Raw genomic sequence first — 17,778 nt, forward strand, 5'->3', positions numbered from 1 at the left:
ACAAAGAATGTGTAAAACTTTTCCACATGGGCGTTTTGCTAAATCTTCCACCGTGGATGTTTCCAGGTGAGTCACCCAATGGACCACAGAATTCTGAGGATATACCAGTCCCTTAAAGTGCCATAAAGTGCAACCACAGAACAACATGTGCTGTTGCCCTGCACTTCAGACATAATATTAGTAATCAATTCTCCACAACTAAGGCAATGAGCGCCTTTATCTCCTCTTTGGCGTTTATGACTTGGTTAATCGTTAAGCAATGCCTTTGTGTCCCCTAGGATGGAGCAAGGACATATCTGACACCCCGCGCTCAGTTTTTTTTTTTCTCGGAGGGTTGATCCTGAGAATTAGCCAATAGTCTGCGGCCGGTGTACGATCCCTTGGATGCAAGGTATAAATGTAGGCCGTCCAAGAAAAACGTCCAAGTTTATTCACAAGAAGCTCAGAAGAGGAGCGATCTGTATACGACAAATTCTCATATAGTTCTTCAGTTCAGTGGTCGATAAAGAAGGATAACTACAGCCTTTGAAGACACTGTTGGGTCACTGAAGACTTCATGCATTCGCTGCAGTTTTATCCTTGAATCGTTTGAATCTGAGAATCCCTTGCCCGCGGCCTTGATGGAGAGGTTCAAGTCGAACGCGGGGGAGCACGTGAACCCCGCTTATGACAGCAATCTGGATGGACCTCCTACTTACCAGGATGTGCGCGCGGTGCGGCCCTCGGTGGTCAGCGCCTTCGGTCACGACACTTTGGACCGAGTGCCCAACATCGATTTCTACCGCAATGCGGGCAGCATGAGCGGTCACCGTGCCGTGCGGCCATCCCTGCAGGAGCTCCATGATGTGTTTCAGAGGGTGAGTGCTTGTATAATTCAGGTAGTGGCACTTGGTCTTCAAGGACAGATAGAAAAAAACAAACAACAGTTGTTAAACCATTCCATGTAACATCATCATAACTTTAATTGTATCCATAGGTCAGCCATTACGCCTTTGCTTTAAAGGACACCGAAAAGTTTTCTCTGGAACTCATGAGCAGTCAACAAACTTGACACTCTTGGGAGTCTTTAGTGCTTTTTTTTTTTTTTATTATTAGGCCGGCGTTATATTACCTTGTGTTGCAAAAGACAAGGGGTTATAGGTCATTTGGGTTTTATAGGATGGACTTTCTGAGGTGATTTAAAAAAAAAAAAAGGACAGATCCTTCGAAACGTCTGCATTAAAGAAAGTTCCATAGAAGTCAGAGGAGTTAATGAAAGAATACTTCCCCATGAACCAGTGATTTGTGCACATTTGCGATTCATTTGAGTTCATTTAATCTATTACCCTGGCATAAGAAACGACTCAGATATACCGCATAACTGTTTGTTTTGTTTTATTACAGTAAAGGAGAAATGAGAAGCATCCAAGCTGTCTTAATAAATCTGATGTGATGGTGTAAATGTTTGCAGAGTTTTATTTTATTTCACCTCCACAGAAAGCGAATGGGAAGTTTGTCACTTTTCTCTCGATTCCTTCTCGATGTTTCAAGGACAGACATGCCGCGGCATCGCGTCTCTTCATTTAATCTTCATCCAAAATCATAATCAACAGCTCCCTGTGTCTCAATTCCCCCCTGTGTCTTTACACAGAAGACAAAAGAGAGAGAGCGAGAGAGACAAACATGCATTCATGACATCAGTCTTTATCTCAGAGTTTGATTTAAAAGAAAAACGTGGTTAAATGCATATCAGCAACAAAATGTAAAGATATGAAGTCATGTTTTCTACATAATCCCATCAGAACGGAGCCATCTCTGTGCCGGACACAGTGCAGGACGACAAGGATGACGACGAGAGCGATGGGTCACCCTACGATGATGTGGAGTCTGCCGATCCCCCCGAAAAAATGCAAGGGGGGGTGAAGTTTGGCTGGATCAGGGGCGTCCTGGTGAGTTATCCTGGGTCACGTCGGGCTCCCTCTGCTTTATAGAAGCACGGTCACTCTACATATATTTACGACCAGGCAAGACGAGGCTCTATATGAGTCTCCCGGCAGGGTCAAGAGGGACTTTAAAGACAAGAGTCAGCGTCTGGGAGTCATTTGCATTTGCATTGGAGAGCTGCTGGTTGATCATTTGCACTTTGGGCATGACCATAAAAGACAGTGTTTAGACGCTTCAGTTAGGTGCTTAAGTTGAGACGACAGTAAACGTCATTTTTTAATGATCCATCTCATTTCTGACACAGCAGCAGAGTTACACACTCACAAATGGATTCAATCCTCTTCAAATTAACATGTTAATGCACAATATTGGACTTTTTGTCTGGGCTTATAACCGGTGGTGTGGTCTACGGGAGACGCAGGTATACGGCGTATATTCACAAAAACCTCCTTAAAATGTGCATAGATACGTATCAACTCTTCATCAATGTTTTTTGCAAATGAAAAGTGGAGGTTTTCATTAAAAAACACTCATTAAATACAATAAAATGCATCATGTATGCATATTCCATTTTTGTATGCTATTGCTCTGCTGGTCTGGCAACCCATGCTGTTTTTTTCTATTTTTTTAACGTGACCAGGGAAATGTGGTCTGGACTCAACATGACCCCGACCGTCGCACTTTACTGTCCCTACAGGCTAATGCATCACAGTTATAAACATGGAAGCAAGAGGAAATGAAAAAGGAAGCAAGTGACACTTTCTGAGTGTTTTCAACAGCCTGTTCCTGTATCTACAGACACTTCAGAGCAAAATGTGTCTGCCCAAAAATAACACAAGTCAAGGCAGGAGCTGTTATACTGTCAGTGACAGTATACCCTACTACAGTACACCACACTATACTGTACCACTGGGCCTCTTTTAGTCTCTTCTGCAGTGGAATTAACATAATATTTTGCATACTCTTGCCACAGCAAATGTATATACAGTATGAACGTGTTCTTTATTACTCAATTATTTAACATTTTAAACCCAATATCAGCTGATTCTGATATTGTGCAGGCAATAAATTGTAGGTATATTTACAGAATTAGAGGCAGGAGCCGGTTTTTTTTAAGATGAGTGGGAGAAAATGCTTTGTTGACACAAGATGAGGTGATTCATCTTAGACAGAGATTTAAATTGGGATGCATGTAATGTTATGTGTTTTTTTTTGTCACTTCCTAATCCACATTTTGTACACATGGAGGCGAAATACTGAAAAAAAACAAGCTAAACACAGCAGACTGCAGTTAAAGAATGGAAGGTTTCGTTTTTATCATTATTGTTATTAAAAAATAACAGAACGGATACTTTGTTATGTTGCTTTAAGGTCTTCATTCCACGGTATATGTCAGTGTTATAATAAATACAGGGTAATAAATGATGACACACTTTTAAAAGCTCCTTCTCTTCCACAGGTGCGATGCATGTTGAACATCTGGGGTGTCATGTTGTTCATCCGTCTGTCGTGGGTTTTCGGTCAGGCAGGCTGGGGTGAGTGAGGTCAAGGACACACGTCTTTCTTTTTCAACAGCTCAGGGCTGGTTAGGTATTTAAAATACCCTGCATAATACAAATAAAGCTGCACATCCACCAGTCAACACAAAGAGAATCAACCCCAGCTGAACCAGAGTATAATGTCTGAGGGGAAATCCTGCATTTCTGTGCTGGTACCCCTTGCTGGTACCAATAATTGAAATTACGAGGGACAATTAAAAGCCTCCCGTCATTAGCAGGAGGCGACTGAAGCGGGAGAGATTCGACTTAACTAGTCCTCCCGAGCTTCCATAATGTTAGGGCTCTACTGTGAGAGATAAAAGGAAGACATTGTGCGAAGAGCTCCATGAGTGTGTCCATTGCTCAAGAATCTATCGATTGGGGGAGCGTAACTAAGTGGTTTTGAGACGCAGAGAAAGCTACCGGCAGTTTGGCAGAGCAGGTAGAGCAGGTGGCTGTAACTTATAACCTCCAGGCTCCAGTGGGAACAAGACTTTCACTGTGTGTTCAAAGGTGACTGTGGGAGAGGAGGAGGTTTTGCATTCCACCATCATAACCTTTTATCTCCGGTCACCTAAAGGTCACGGCGGAGAACTGATCGTTTTCCTCTGTTACATGTCAGGTTTGGGCATCGTGGTCATTGCTCTCAGCTGCGTGGTCACCACCATCACTGGTCTGTCTATGTCGGCCATCTGCACCAACGGCGTCGTCCGAGGAGGTGAGTCAGGGCGTTGTCAACACACAACGTAAGATGACTCCATGTGTGGCAGAATAACTCATACCAACCTTTCTTGCAGTCACAACAGTCATAACTCACAGATCAGGGTCACCGACGGCAACGGTTCAAATGCTATTTATACTTATTTATAGCCAGGGATAACACCCACACACACACACACACACAAACTTGTTTTTAAATGCATTCCCGAGCACCTTACACTATCTTTAACCATCACAACTAACCATAACCCTACTGGCACTTTTCCATTATACAGTTCTAAAACTACCCAGCACAACTTTTTTTTTAACTTTTCCATTAGTGATAGTACCCGGTGCCTGGGGCTTTATTTTGGCGAGGTACCAAGCGAGCTGAGCCGGTACTAAAATGTGACGTCAACAGACTGCTGTCCACGGGACATTCTGACATAGGAATCAAACTCTAGATCGGTTAAAAAGACTTGAAAATCCCGAAAACATGCTGGTGTAGTCTGGTGTATTTAGCGACAGCACTGCCGAAAGCCGGCCATCGTGAGCTGAATCGATTGATTCAGCTGAACGATTTGTTGAACAAATCTAATGATTCAGTTACACCGAAAACAACTGCTTTGCTTTCTCACGTTAAGTTTGGTGCAGCCGTCTTATGACGAAACCCCGCCCCCGTTGAGGAATTTCTAAGAAGTAATGGAAAACGAAGTCACTGATACCAAACTGTGTAGAGTCATAGAGCCAAGCTAGAACTGTACAATGGAAAACCGCGATAACCCTAACCCTGAAAAAAAACCTTTAAAGTTGTGGATAGATAGCTTTCTATGTGTTTTTTGGACTTCACAAAGATATAAACACACTCACACATTGATATAAACTCTCTCACTGAAAAGATGAAACGACCAGGAGCACAGTGTGTGTGTGGAGACAGAAACAAAGCTCGAAACTGGGCTTATTTTACAGACTACTAACTTGTCCAGAATTTAAATGAATAAATTAGCAGTGCAGTGATTAATCATCCACAACTTTGTGTGTGTGTGTGTGTGTGCTTCATTGTGTCCTTTCAGGCGGAGCCTACTACATGATATCTCGCAGTCTGGGACCCGAGTTTGGTGGATCGATCGGCCTCATTTTCGCCTTTGCCAACGCCGTGGCCGTAGCCATGTACGTGGTGGGGTTCGCCGAGACTGTGGTGGATTTGCTCAAGGTGAGCGGACGTCGCGTGGATCGTGTGAGTGGAGAAGGAAAAGTGTAGAGAACGTGTCTTATCTCATCGCCTCTGCCTTCTGTCACACTCAGGAGAACAACGCCATCATGGTGGATCCGATAAACGACATCCGAATCGTCGGCTGCATCACGGTGGTGCTGCTGTTGGGCATATCGGTCGCAGGGATGGAATGGGAGGCCAAGGTCAGAGACGAGCAATCGTCATTGCTGCCAAAATTAAGCCTGGACAATTCATTGTGATTCAAAAACAGCTCAATTGGCAAACTGGAACATAATTGCTCTAGTATCAATTATCAATAGTCAATCAATAGTGTATTTTACAACTGCAGTTGTAGTAACATAAAAAAGGTATACATAATGTATTAATTTAGAATTTAATCATTTTAATACATTTTTTGGGGGGGGGGTTTTCGGACACAGGCCCAGCTCGTTCTGCTCGTCATCCTGCTGATCGCCATCGTGAACGTGTTTGTGGGAACTTTCATCCCCGCAACGCCAACAAAGAAATCCCAGGGATTCTTCAACTATAACTGTAAGATGCCTTTCGTCAGAAAAGTTTGAAAGTCTAGTGTTTGGATTTCTAATCTATAATTAACAGCGAGTGTTTTTATTATTGCTTCACCCCGAGATGCTACTGAATCCTCCACACTGGTGCTTGCGAAGATTCTGCTCACTCATCGATCGCCATTCAACTAATTTCCTCTCATTTCTCATCCGTCTCTCGCAGCAAAAATATTCTTAGAAAATTTTACGCCGGCCTTCCGCGAAAATGAGTCATTTTTCTCGGTGTTCTCCATCTTTTTCCCTGCGGCAACGGGAATCCTGGCTGGAGCCAACATCTCTGGAGACTTGCGGGTAAGTATTTTTTATGCAAGAAAACTTTTTTTTAAATCTACTCTCTGCTCTGAGTTCTCTTAACAGTGACGGGCATACATTTACAGGATGCCCAAAAAGCTATCCCGAAAGGTACCTTGCTGGCCATCCTGATCACTGGTATCACCTACTTGGGTGTTGGCCTATGTGTCTGTAAGTACATTCGTCCGTTGTGCAATTCATCTTACAGTTGATTTGTTTCTAATTACCAACATTGATGCTATTGATGGCATTTCTTCTTTTCTGTCCGTCTTCTTTTTTTCAGCTGCCACTGTTGTCCGTGATGCCACAGGAAACACTACGGATCTCATCAATCCCGGCACGGTGTGTAACGGCTCGGCAGCGGTTGCCTGTGAGCTCGGCTATGATTTCTCTTCCTGTGCCGTGGAAAAGTGCAAGTTTGGCTTGATGAACAACTTCCAGGTACATGACTTTTCAAAATGTGACTAAACCTGGCATGTCTACTGCCCTCTCTGGTCAAACGCCAGCTACTGCGTTCAAATTTAGCCATTGGCCCTTTTATTTACATACCTCTCCTCACACATCTGTGCAGGTGATGACCATGGTGTCTGGGTTTGGTCCCCTCATCATCGCTGGAACATTCTCAGCTACCCTGTCTTCAGCTCTGGCTTCCCTCGTCAGTGCTCCCAAAGTCTTCCAGGTCAGTCGCTCGTCATTGTTTTGAGGAAATGTGAGGAAATGTAACCTGAGAGATTTTACAAAATGGCGTGAGAGAGCTTTTTCCATCGGGAACTCCCTCCCCAAGCCCATTAGAGACTGTCGAGAACTTTCCTGTTTTTATCTCTTAGAATGGTTTAATGTGTGATTTTAGTTCCGGCTGAAAGGGTAGTTGGACAAACACGAGAAAACATTGAGCACCTGAAGTAACTACCACTATCGCCAACGTTAATATACAGCAGTGTAGGCAGAGCAATGTCAGCTATGGTCGTTTCATAGGAGGCAGATTTTCCTCATATACCCTGGTATACTGTACAGTAGGACGGCAGTAGGACGGATTTCCCTCCAAATACCACCATAGGGAATCTAGCGTACCACTCGTGGGACAAGAACCACAGTTTAAGAACCATGGCTTGAGGTAATAACGTTCAGTTGGCCTTGCGCATGTGCTACAATCCCTACCCCCCCCCAAGCTTGAAACCAGAATAGAAGAAGCCTGTACACAGAAGAATCAGAAAATTGTGACCCCAAAAAAAACATGCTAACAAGAAAATTGCCCGGGGACTCATTAGCAGACCCAAACCCACAACCTTCAGGTTGAAAGACGACTCCTGACGTCCCCTCTGTCTCTCCACAGGCTCTGTGCAAAGACAACATCTACAAGATTCTGTACTTCTTTGCCAAGGGACACGGCAAGAATGACGAGCCGATCCGCGGCTACGTCCTCACGTTCATCATCTCCGTGGCCTTCATTCTCATCGGTCAGTTTCACTGTCATTAGACATGTGGGTTTATTTGTAAGCGTTCGTGTAACAAGCGGATGACGCGGAAATTGCATCGCTCTTCGTCCACAGGTGACCTGAACATGATCGCTCCCATCATTTCAAACTTCTTCCTGGCTTCTTACGCGCTCATCAACTTCTCCTGCTTCCATGCCTCCTGGGCCAAGTCTCCAGGTGGGTGTCTCTCCAGACAATCGCTTATGAAATGGAAAAACAACTCTTGCCAGGAGCCTGAGCTAATTGCGCTTGTCACTCGGAATATATTAAAAACAAAGGACCCGATTTAAGACACTACCTTAGACAAACTGAGCTGCATTAGATAATTATTTTTTTGATTTCTTTCCCGTCACTTCCCCTGTGATCTGCACTTACTTATTAACCCTTAGGGTTAATGTTATATTATTAACCCAAGCAGCTGCTACTGGTCCAGAATGCCCTTGGGACCAAATGGTCCTGGATGGTCTTGTACCAAATTATATCCAAATATTAGTTACCTCTGAAGCATCCAGAGAGCTAAGATCATCAGGGACTTGTGTTTCCCACAAGCAGAACCAAACAAAGTGACGCAGCATTCAGTTATTCTGCTGCTCACCTGTGGAACAAACTTCCTTAATACCCGAGGTCTGCTCAGACTGTCGGCGCATTCAAATCAGGCCTGAAAACATTACTGTTTACTGCAGCCTTCTCTTACTCTCTTCCTATATATGTTTTAACAAAGTAATGGGAAAAAAAGCAGCCTACATGCTCCGTGTTCTGAGGGCTAATCTGTGTTTTTCCCCAGGTTGGAGACCTGCATATAAATTCTACAACATGTGGCTGTCACTGGTGGGCGCCATACTCTGCTGTGTCGTCATGTTTGTCATCAACTGGTGGGCAGCTCTCATCACGTACGGCATCGAAATCCTCCTCTACGTTTATGTCACGGTCAAGAAGCCGGGTGAGGACTCGCGTTCGCGCGCCACTCGCGTAACTTTGGGGGAACGTTCGCGCGCAGCCACTTACAACTTTCCTTTTTTTTGCCCCGCCAGATGTGAACTGGGGGTCGTCCAAGCAGGCGGTGACGTTTGTGAGCGCGGTCAGCAACGCTCTGTCTCTGTCTGGTGTCGAGGACCACGTCAAGAATTTCAGGTAAAAAAAGAACCAGTCAAATTTCAGAAATAGGCGGATAAAATTTCAACATGACCCGCTCAAAAAAACCCAACCTAAATTGTAAAGTTGTACAGAATGGGAGATAAAAACTAAAACATAAATATTAAAAGAGTGACTTTGTTCTTTCTCCTTTCTCAGGCCTCAGATCTTAGCGATGATGGGTTCACCAAAGACCAGACCAGCTCTTCTGGACCTGGCTCACTCGCTCTCTAAGGACTATGGTCTCTGTCTCTCCTGCGAAGTCTTTGTGGTACGTATAACTATTCCGATCATCTCATCATTTACAAATGAAAACAAAAAACAATCAGACATCTTTTCTTTCACCAAATCTATGTTTAAATATCAATCTCCTATTCAATTAAACATAAAAAGTGATGACACGGCGAATAATCAAGCAAATGTCAAGCAGGACGGAGGGAAATGTCAACTGTCTGGATTATGGATTATGTGCGCGGTTACTTCCTGCTTTTTAATAAGCCAGGCCAGACTGTTTCCGGTAAAATGTCAGCCAACGATGCGGAGATGTTCTCCACTCGGTGTTTGCAGAAGTGTTTAGCGATAAATTAAAGACTTTATTGGAGGCTGGGCACAGAGGGACATAGCAGTGTCTCACTTGTTGCCCCCACAGGACTAACTACTAACACAACTACTAAAAAGACAATAGAAAACTTTTTGATTGATATCGGACATTTTAATCTTTAATGTTACAAAGTCCAAGTTTCCGCTCAGTGACAACAGACCGGGTGCTATAAACAAAACAGATCTGTGTAACAATCTGAAGGTTATTTGGCAAAGGGAACTTACAGTGTGAGTTCAGTGAGGATGAATTACACACTGGGAGGCCACGGGAAAGTATGACCTATGAATACATAGATTTTATTTGACACCTTCGAAACTCCACAGGAAGGAGGCTTTAGTCGATAACCTATGTTGGAAGAGTCATACAGAGACGAGGGATTTGGGGGAAAGGTTAGAGAACGTATGGAGAAGGGGTTGGAAGTCACCAAGGCTGTGTCTGTTGAAGGACCATACAGAGCTGTTGACCTTGCCGCTATGAAGGTCGGACGCCTGATTGATTCTTAGACTTTGGAAATGTATGTTTGTCTGAGATAGCGTCTTATTGACATATGTAGAGGAACATATCTCAGAAGAACATATAGGACTTTAAGAAGAACATCTAGAACTTTAAGAAGAACATACAGGACTTTAAGAAGAACATCTAGAACTTTAAAAAGAACATCTACAACTTTAAGAAGAACATATAGGACTTTAATAAGAACATATAGAACTTTAAAAAGAACATCTAGAACTTTAATAAGAACATATAGAACTTTAAGAACATATGGGACTATAAGAAGAACATATGGAACTTTAAGAAGAACATATAGAGCTTTAAGAAGAACATATACGACTATAAGAAGAACATATAGGACTATAAGAAAAACATATAGAACTTTAAGAAGAACATATAGAACTTTAAGAACATACAGGACTTTAAGAAGAACATCTAGAACTTTAAAAAGAACATCTACAACTTTAAGAAGAACATATAGAACTTTAAGAACATATAGGACTATAAGAAGAACATATAGAACTTTAAGAAGAACATCTAGAACTTTAAGAACATATAGGACTATAAGAAGAACATATAGAACTTTAAGAGGAACATGTTTTCTGAACAGGAAAAAGGTGTCTAAGGGTGTGTTTCTGTCTTCACAGGGTCCGAGATCGGAGATTCTCCAAGACATGAACTCCAACATGGAGAAGAACCAGCTGTGGCTCAGGAAGAGCAAACGAAAGGCTTTTTACGCCGCCGTGGCCTGCGATGAGTTCAGGGAAGGGACTGACAGCCTTCTGCAGGTCAGTGCGATCACGACTTCACAAACAGTAAAAAGGAACCAAACAAACAAACCAACTGACCTAGAAACATACCTGTGATTAATGTGTAAACTCGTGGCAGAACCAGGTTTTATTGACCCATTTCTGTCTTCTATCTATTGCGGCGTGTTGTGACACGGACCTGGACCTGTCATAAGGATGTGGCCGGGACATTAGAGGAGAGAGTTAATGAGGAGCAGGAAAAACAGTGTTATGGCTCTCTGGCTATCACACTCTCGAGATAAGGCCCGGTTTCATAGTCAGGACTTCTTACTTCAAACAGGATGGCAGATTAAGAGCTATAATTGATTAACACTGCATTGGAGGAGCCCCTGCAGACAAAATGAGACGTGCTGAGTGATCTGCTCGTAACTCCTGGCAATAAAACAGCTCTCTCTCTTCTACGGGACATTTGAAAAACTTTATTTTTCTCTCTTGCTTTATTTCATAACCACACCAGCTTTTACAACGCGGTGTCTGCGTTGCTTCAGTTCACAGCTCCTCCTGATTAGGGGTTTTTTTTTGTCACGTTTTTCCTCTTGCAGGCTTCTGGTCTCGGCCGCATGAGGCCCAACATTTTAATGATGGGCTTTAAGAGAAACTGGAGGACGGCAGGTGCAGAGTCGGTGCAGACTTATGTGGGCATACTGCAGTAAGTCACACGCAAACACACATTTCATTTAAAGTCACATCTATTAGTTAAAAGATAGATGTGTGTCATGAGCCGGCGCCTCCCTTCTCCTTCTTCTCGACAGTGATGCGTTTGACTTTGAGTACGGGACGGCGTTACTGCGGATGAAGCACGGACTTGATATGTCGCACATCGTCGAAGCTGAAGGTCAGTGCCACTTTTCAGCGTGTGTGTGTGATTTAATCCACGGGAACTCCTGCTGCACCCACTTTACAAAAATGATGTCTCTACTCCTCAGGCGAGCAGGGTTAGACAAAGGAAGGAGACACGGTGATATCAATTCCCAGTCGAGGTTTACCGATGAATTATTTAGCAAACTAATCAGCTCCATCAGAGTTCTTAATCACCGCCATCCATCCATTTTCTACTGCTTTAGCCTCCACATGAGCGTCACGGTAACCGATTGTTCCGTAATTATTGATCAAAGATGCCAAAAGTGTGTTTCTACAAGTCTTTGATGACTAGTTTGCACCTGCATAAACTTCTGTGATGCCAAAAATGTGGGCTGCGGGCCCTCTAGTGGGCCACGGCGATGCTGCAGGTGGGCCGTGAATGGTCGTTATATTGGAATATAAATAATCCAGTTCAATTCATTCCACTTTAAATAGCTTGTTAGGACCAGGCCTACGAGGTGGAAACCTGATCACAACATGAACAATGAGACTCCCTCTTCCCAACTCCCAAGAAATCACCAGCAACAAGGAAAACAAACCGTTTTAAAGGTTTACAAACAACAAAAATCAAGCACATAAAGGTCTGTTGGAAGTCTGGCTGTGAGCGGTTTGAGGAAGTCCACTGCAGCTGTGGATGTTCAGGCCTCTTATACAGGTTCCTCCTGTGCAGGACCAATCAGCTCCCAGGATCCACCCTAGACTCACACACATGTCGTTCACTCTAAACATACACACCTGCAACCCATCTCACAATCACATGCAGACACACACACACACACCTGGGGTCGTAACTCCTCCCCCCTGAAAAAGAGAGCATTTCTCCCCTAAAAGAAATGTTTGATTACAAAATACTTAAGTTGCAGTGTTGTAATGGAACAAAGTACAAATACTGTACTTAAGTAGAACTTTGTTGTATTCCACTGTTCGCATGAAAACAATAACATATAAGGGACTTATTTATCCTCGTCTGGTGTTTTGAGTCGTAAATTTAAGGATTTTCAGATTTCAAAGTGGGGCCCCCGGCACTCTTGAGTGTGGGAGTGACTATTATAGAGAGAGAGAAGAAAAAAATTAGGCGTCACTTTAACAGGAAGGAAAACCAGGCTTGAAGATGTGTGGCATCTGCCATGGCCGGTTGCGGTGAAAGGAAAGAGGACAGTTTCACTATGACACAACATTTTTTTAAAAATAGAAATGCCATTTACAGCAGACCATAAACAACCAAAGGAACAACATTGTGAAACACCACTGTGCCACTGTGTGGCGTGTAAAACGCTATTCTATCCATCATAACTACCTGTAATAAAACGCCACTGATAAGCCCGGAGAGTAAAAGTCCTTGTGAAGGTTAAGCTGTTGACACACGACAACTGTGTCTCTGCGTGCGTCCAATTTAATTTTCAAATGCTTTTTTAATTTATTTTTCTCAGAATGACGACACGCTGATGATGATGCAATGACGATGATTCTGTGTTTTCAGAGGAGATGCTGAAGGCAGCCAGGGAGCAGGAGGCAGTGGAGAGCGAAGGGCTGCCGAATGGAGGGAAAGCGAAAGGACTGTTCAGGAAGTCCAGGAAATCGTCTCAGCAAGTGCCAACGACCAGAGGTAAAGATGAGGAAGTATTTAAAGGCCCGAACCTTTTTACAAAAAACCACAGTGGCCTTCACGTTTCAGCTGCTGTAGATACGTGACGCTGCCTAAAGTTCATCTAAAAGACTTTATCTCAGGCTACAAAACCAAAGAACTTTTAGTTTAAAGCGATTATACACTCATACTTTTGTGTAGTATAGTCAATATCTGACAGTACACCCTCTTAAATGTTCCACACTTGGTCAAACTTGTCTCTGTCACACTATTTCAGAATAAAAGAATACAAGACTAATTTAAAGCAAAAAAAAATGATGACTACTGTTCAAAGTTGCGCTACAACATTATAACACAACATTCCATCATGATGTCGCATTTTGATACGTTCTCGACGATATCTCAGAGTCAATTTTCAAAGTAAAAGCGCTTGTTTTAATGTGGAATGATGTGAAATAAATCCAGTAATGTCAAAAACAGACATAAATTTCAAATGAAAGTAAATAACAACATGGATAACTGTAATTCAAGCAACTGCATTACTATTATATATTACTTTTATTACTTTTTAATACTCCTTTTCACCCCTGAAAGTTTTCCATGTGATGGTAAATGATGAAAACACAGTTTTAAATATTCACTCTCTTTACTGTTGATAATAGTTTTTGGAGAAAAAAACCCCCACAAACATTTTAATATAATATTAAATAAATCTAGATATATACAGTATGATGTCTAAATAGTGTTATTTGGTTTATTTTTGGAGCTAAAGATTTGCACATTTAGTGCACATTTGCACATCTGTACTCAGATTAAACCGCTTTACATGCAAATAAATACAGTGACTATAATTTTTGTATCAATAATAGTCCAAGGTGGTGCTAATTCAGCTCAGGGCCCCTGTAAAGGCTTGTTCCGGCCCTGATTTTGGGGAGAACAAGTCTCATCCACTTTCATTTTCACAGAGAAAAAAAACATTCATTTAACAAACGAGAGCAATGACTAACTTTTTCTTTTTTTTTTCTCTCTCTCTACATTCCCAGTGGAATGAGATTGAATGAAAAGGCTCCCACTGAAGTTATCTCCGAGGGTGTAATCTAATCACACGCTCCCTTTCATTCCATTTTTTGAAGAGCATGTCTTCAGAGAAGCTCTTTAACCGATCTGTCACACACACACACACAATCTTGGCAGGACGGTCAGTGGTCATTAGTATACAATCTGCATCCTGCTCACTGGGACTTTAAAGTTGAGCGATGGTTTCATGTTGGATTTTTGCACTCGTTTTCCCATCCCAGTTAACGCTGTGTGTGATCTGTCCATAAATTACACGTTCCACTCCAGAGTCCAGCTCGCTTCATTTCATACAGTGTTTCTTCTCCCTCCTCCTCCTCCTCCTCCTCCTCCTCCTCAGTGTCAGTGTGTGGCCCTCCGCCTCCGCAGATCGCCAAGATAAATGACAAGCTGATGGAGGCCAGCGCTCACTTCAAGAAGAAACTGCCCAAGGGCACGATTGATGTGTGGTGGCTGTTTGACGATGGAGGTAGGTGTCGGTTCCCCTTGGCAACCTTCTCGTCTCTTCTGTATCTACATGGCCTACAGAGATCCAGACTATCTGTGAAAAGAAAAAGAAAATCTGACTGGATTCATCACATTTTAGCTTCTTAAAATGTAATATTTTATGGTTTCTTTGCTCCATTTAACAAAGAAATCATTTAAAGGTCATCATTTAGAACCATGGTTCTCACACTGTGGTACGGGTACCGGCCAGTGGTACTTATTTACAAGTTTAATGGACCAAAAATAATTGAAAGATTAAACAATTAACAGCCCCCATAATGCTTTTAACCTTTATTTTAGTAGTTAGATTTGTACATTTTTCCAATTCAAACTTTATTGAAGACGCACCAGAAATTGGAAATTAGAAATTAGACACAATACAGATAGAGGCTACTGTATCTTTCCAGTGTTTTATCAGAACCTGGATAAATAAGTCAAGAGAGGTTCAAGAGGTGCAGAGAATATTAGTTGTTTTACTTTAATCTTTGAACACACATGTTGTAACAACAATAAATCCAAATATAACAGATAAAGAACAAAGTACAAGGCAATCGTTGTTTTTACGGCGTACTTTTAGCCAACATGTTATCGTTTCATCTTTTTTATCTTCTACTCTCTGCACCTTTGACAAACAAAGAAATTGTTTTTTTTCTTTGTATCGATCGAGATGTTCTTTTCATGGACATATTTATTAATTACAGCAACTTATGCAATTAAGACATGCAATTTTTTGACAATTATTTGACAATAACAAATAAAGAAAACGGAAAAGAACAAAAGAAGAACGATTACATAGTGTATGTAATCCCATATGATTCATTTTTTATGAGCTTTTTTATGTAAATGTATACATAACACTTTACTTTTAATGTCTCCACAGTGACTTAAAGAACGTATAAAATGCCTCGTGTTCTCTCCGTCAGGTCTAACGCTGCTGCTTCCCTACATCCTCACCACCAGAAAGAAGTGGAAAGACAGTAAATTAAGGATCTTCGTTGCAGGACAACCTGAACGCAGTGAGCTGGACCGACAAGAGTGAGTGTGCGACCCTTCGACATTAAATCCAGCTTTTAATTTAATAGGCAGACGTTTGCAGAAACATGAATAATGGAAGTGACTCGGTGTGTGATGATCTGTCTCTCGCAGGATGAACTCTTTGTTGAAGAAATTCCGGATTAAGTGCGACGACATCATCGTCATTGACGACCTCCACGTCAAACCGCGCGCTGACAGGTGAGGACGGTTTGATCCCTCCCCTTTCCCTCCCCCCCACACACACCCTCTGCTATATAACACTGACAGCCGAGCAGATGGTGCAACAGTCGCAGTAAAACTTTATCGCCCTTTACTTTACGGCAGCAATAGAGCGTATCATTACAGGAAAATGATCATATTTTATAAACCCTGGCTCCAGTTTGAAGCGGTTGGAGGACATGATCGAGCCGTTCCGTGTGCGCGGGCCTCAGGTCGAGGCCGCCCAGCAGCGACAGCAGCCGTGGAAGATCACCGACGAGGAGCTGAGCAGCTTTGAGGAGAAGGTAAAAAGCGACAGACGCCCGGCGGTGATTCACCGTTGATCGCTTAATTAACCTCCTGCTGTTTCACAGACCAACCTGCAGGTGCGACTGAACGAGCTGCTGCAGGAACACTCCAAACTGGCCAACGTCATCTTTGTGTAAGTGTCAGCGGAACGGTCACGTGATCACCGGAGTGTGTGTGTCTGACGTCTGTGTCTGTGTCTCGCCCTCTTCCAGGAGTATGCCCATCGCTCGCAAGGAAGCTGTGTCCGACTACCTCTACATGACCTGGCTGGACATTCTCACAAAGGACCTCCCCCCAACGCTGCTCATCCGAGGGAACCACAAGAGTGTGCTGACTTTCTACTCCTGAGCACCTCGCAAAGGCTTAATAGCATGGGGGTTTGCAGAACCATAGAAGGTTGAAAGTCCTCCGTGTTCCCACATGAGAGTAGAAGAACAATCAGCTGTTTTATTTACTGATGAAGCTTTTCCTTGATACAGTCCCAGCACGACTCGGCTCGACTCGGCTCGTTTTGTTTTTCCGCTTTTCCATTAGCGATAGTACCTGGTACCCAGCGAGGTTCCAAGCGAGCTGAGCTGATACTAAATTGTGACGTCGTCAGAGAGCATCGTCACCGGAAGACACCGGAATCAAACCGAACAATGCCGAACTGTAGATCAGTCCAAAAAGACTTCAAATGTCCTGAAAACACGCGGTAATCTCTAACGTTTAGCAGCGAAACGTCCAAAATCTCAATATTTAACAGAGGAGTCTGGTGTATTTAGCGACAGCGCTGCCAAAAGCCAAACTATTTCAGTTCAGTGACACTAAACCAAATGGAGTCGAGTGGTGCTAGAACTGTATCATGGAAAAGTGCCATAACACATACTGTAAGTGGCGTACTGGACAACGGCGTAATCAAAATTCACTCTCCACTCGCGGCTCGCGTCTTATTTTGAGCTGCTTCATCAGGGCTAATGGGGAGTTCACCAGCAAGTAAACCTGTAAAACTAGTTAACTGGTAAAACTGGTTAAAAAAAAAAAACAAAAACAAAATGTGAGTTTAGGAGCAGAGGCACAGTTTGAGGTGACTTTACATGTGTGTGTGAGTGTGTGTGTGTGTCAGGGTCAGTCCATTGATCAAAAAGCAGAAAAACATGGTTCCACCTACAGGGAACATGTTGTCTGACTGTAAAATACATGTATATAGTAGACGTCTGAATTCACGAGTAGATATTTTTGAGCTATAAAGACGATGATTAGTATGTTAGTGTAAAATACACTGTTATTATGGAGCTGTTTAGCCTTCTTTCTCTCTCTCTCTCTCTCCACATGATAAGCTTTTAATTTCACTTTCAGCACACGTATCTCACATGCAAATTCCTTCTATATATTTTAGCCTTTTTTCTGTATTTCTATTTAAATGTGAAATTGTGATTGTATAAAGAATTAATAAAAATGGAAAGAAAATCTGCTGTTTGTATTCATGTGGCTT

General features: G+C 42.7%; 1 protein-coding gene across 1 annotated transcript; it reads left to right on the forward strand.

The window, feature by feature from the left end:
- The first annotated feature begins 387 nt into the window (after positions 1-387).
- Positions 388-17,738, forward strand: slc12a1 (solute carrier family 12 member 1). Its single transcript, XM_044030143.1, has 26 exons — positions 388-857; positions 1,782-1,928; positions 3,383-3,458; positions 4,084-4,179; positions 5,234-5,373; positions 5,466-5,576; positions 5,814-5,925; positions 6,121-6,248; positions 6,335-6,419; positions 6,532-6,689; positions 6,820-6,927; positions 7,582-7,705; positions 7,799-7,900; positions 8,508-8,663; positions 8,755-8,854; positions 9,014-9,125; positions 10,595-10,735; positions 11,299-11,405; positions 11,509-11,591; positions 13,098-13,223; positions 14,617-14,745; positions 15,686-15,797; positions 15,909-15,995; positions 16,177-16,300; positions 16,370-16,437; positions 16,517-17,738. Exons 1-26 carry the CDS (start codon positions 621-623, stop codon positions 16,650-16,652), a joined length of 3,105 nt encoding a protein of 1,034 aa, XP_043886078.1. The 5' UTR covers positions 388-620; the 3' UTR covers positions 16,653-17,738.
- Positions 17,739-17,778: the final 40 nt, after the last annotated feature.

The sequence above is a fragment of the Solea senegalensis genome, linkage group LG7 (genome assembly GCF_019176455.1).
Source record: "Solea senegalensis isolate Sse05_10M linkage group LG7, IFAPA_SoseM_1, whole genome shotgun sequence".
Lineage (NCBI taxonomy): Eukaryota > Metazoa > Chordata > Actinopteri > Pleuronectiformes > Soleidae > Solea > Solea senegalensis.

Bases quoted from the DNA above. Each gene is read 5' to 3' on its own strand.
- slc12a1 (XM_044030143.1), top strand. From the start codon at position 621: ATGGAGAGGTTCAAGTCGAACGCGGGGGAGCACGTGAACCCCGCTTAT. The intron at 858-1,781 runs GTGAGTGCTTGT...TAATCCCATCAG, and splicing joins TCCATGATGTGTTTCAGAGG to AACGGAGCCATCTCTGTGCC. The intron at 5,926-6,120 runs GTAAGATGCCTT...CGTCTCTCGCAG, and splicing joins GGGATTCTTCAACTATAACT to CAAAAATATTCTTAGAAAAT.